Source organism: Cynoglossus semilaevis, chromosome 7, assembly GCF_000523025.1.
Source record: "Cynoglossus semilaevis isolate Cse_v1.0 chromosome 7, Cse_v1.0, whole genome shotgun sequence".
In the NCBI taxonomy this organism is placed as follows: Eukaryota; Metazoa; Chordata; class Actinopteri; order Pleuronectiformes; family Cynoglossidae; genus Cynoglossus; species Cynoglossus semilaevis.
The window spans coordinates 10,759,527-10,761,923 of NC_024313.1; the positions used below are offsets into that span (position 1 = coordinate 10,759,527).

The window sequence follows — 2,397 nt, forward strand, 5'->3', positions numbered from 1 at the left end:
TTATCTCATCTCAGCTGCTTCTTTGTTTTACTCCAAAAACACCAGTGGGGACACACGAGTCAAACACGCGCGAGGTTCAGGCTTCTGTTCACCCTCCTGGAGCCGTGGGAGAGGAGCCATGTGCGGCACCAAAGAGCGGCTTCCCACCGGGCTGGAACCGAGGGACCTCGACCTTTTTTTTTGTTGTTGTTGTTGTGGTTTTTTTTCTTTTCTCCTACGGCTTTGTGCTGGACTCCACCTGCGCAAGGTGCTGCGCCCGTGGGAGCGTGTCTTCGCCCACAGAGGCTGGTCCTCTCTCCCTCTCTCCCTCTCTCCCTCCCGCCCTCCTCCTCCTTTTGCGCACATTCAGAAAATATTGTTCCGGGCTGAAAGCCAAAATGATTTACATCCATATCTCAGACGCCTCACCCCGCACTGAACCACCAACATAGTTGATAACTTAAATATATATATATATATATTCATATTTCTCAATATGAACTTTAACACAAATATTGACTGAACTACTGAACATAAAATTAATTTATGGCATTTGAGATCAGCCTGGAGTTGAATTTCCGTGGGAATAAAAAGCACTGCTCATAATAATCCGTCAAATATGTCAAATATATTACATTGACTTGAATTATAAAACCCCGCAGGAACACGACAGCATTACACCAAAAATAAATACAAATATTACGAAAAATTAAAATCAGACAATAAGATGATTTTTTTTTCCTTAATTAATTTTTGCACCTGTTCATTTACACACATACAGAATTACATTAAAAAAAAAAGGCCCGCAGCCTAAAACACGTCACTAGTCTCCAGGTTCCCCAGATTAAAGTTCCTAAGAGTCAGACAAACAGCCGGGCGGTGACTTTACCTCGTAAATATCTTCATACTTGACATTCTCTACTAGTTTCCACAGCATGGTCGCTTCTCTGGAGTCAGGAAACCGAATGCAGCCAAGTGAAGAAAGAACGGGCGTCTCTACTCTCTCTCTCTCTCTCTCTCTCACTTACCCTCGCTCTGCCTCTCTCTCTCTCACACACACACACACTCCCTCTCTCTCCCTCTCTCACCCTCTCTCACCCTCTCTCTCCCTCTCTCTCCTTCCCTTGTGAATGGGGAACCCCTGTAGAGCCTGAACGACTGTACTGTAAAAGCAGAGCTGCCTGTAATCAGTAGATTTGGAAAGAGAGAGAGAGAGAGAGAGGGAGAGAGAGAGAGTTTTTTTCCCAACAGGAAATACATGTATTGTCTGTTTTATGACGATACACTTCCCAAAATAAAAGCACAAAAGACTCAGTAGATTCCACAGCAGACAAACATGAACAGATCGAGTGGATATTTATTCTTTAAAGGTCAGAAATGTCAAATATTTAATTGGGTTCAAATAAACAGGAACTTATTATCTTATTACCTATTTATGGTAAAATCTAAAAAAATATACTTATGTAAAATCTGGTCCGGGGTCCAATCATAGTCCATCATCACTTTGAACATTTTTCTGTCTCATAACTTTTTAATTTTTTTTTTTTTTTTTTTTAGCTCTGACCTTTCGTGCCATGTATTTTAGTAATATATAATTATCTGGTGTCAATTGTTTCTGGCTCTCCCACATTTTTCTAAAACAATCAACATTAGTTTTTGTGTTTTTCTTTTTAAATGTAACCACATTTCTGATAGGTTTGTATATATTTCTGCAGTTTTGCCTTCCTTCACCTGCTCTTTGTTTATCTCTAACATAATGTGGTTTTTCTAGTAAAACATATCTGAAGGTATTTCAGTGTAAACCTTCTAGTTCTAACTTCCTGGAACAGTTCTGTGACGTTGTGAAGTTGTCAGACTTCTGGTTATTTCCACGTTGATGTTTGTTTGACAAACACTAACCTGTAACTTTAACTCTTTGAACCTTTGAACTCTCATTATTGGCTGTAAACAGCTGAGAGGAAAGAACAGGCAGTGAAGATCGACCGGTGAAACACGCTGGTGTTTGTTGAATCAAAACAACAACAGGATTTCTTTACGTTGTTGACACCACTGTTGGTTGATTATATCCACACGCTGACCTTGTTCATCGTACGCCCACCACATCGTACACTCACTCACCAACATGAGGCTAAGACGGTTGTTATAATCACACTCGGTTACAAACGGCAATTAAAAATGTTGGCACAGTTTTTTTGTTTGGTTTTTTTTAGCATCAAAATATTGACTCATATAGAGGCAATTATCTCAGACGTTACATGAATTTCAGCTGCAAGTTCTGTTCCAGGTCATGGTTAGATTTGAGGAAATCCAATCTCTCAACTGTGTATGAAATTGTTTTGTTTTTTTTGTCTTTTCATGCAACAGTGTAGTAGGAGTATAATGTATTAAAAACATTTTTAATTTACATTTTTTTCCAAA

At 39.3% G+C, this 2,397-nt stretch overlaps 1 protein-coding gene across 1 annotated transcript in view; it reads right to left on the reverse strand.

Annotated features, from left to right (window-relative positions):
- The window catches only part of tfap2b (transcription factor AP-2 beta), a 13,430-nt gene extending 11,326 nt beyond the window's left edge, over positions 1-2,104 (reverse strand). Inside the window, exon 1 of the mRNA XM_025057034.1 lies at positions 869-2,104. Within this exon, the coding sequence (XP_024912802.1) occupies positions 869-916 (48 nt within the window). The 5' untranslated portion in view covers positions 917-2,104. The remainder of the gene's footprint in view (positions 1-868) is intronic.
- Between the last annotated feature and the right edge of the window lie 293 nt (positions 2,105-2,397).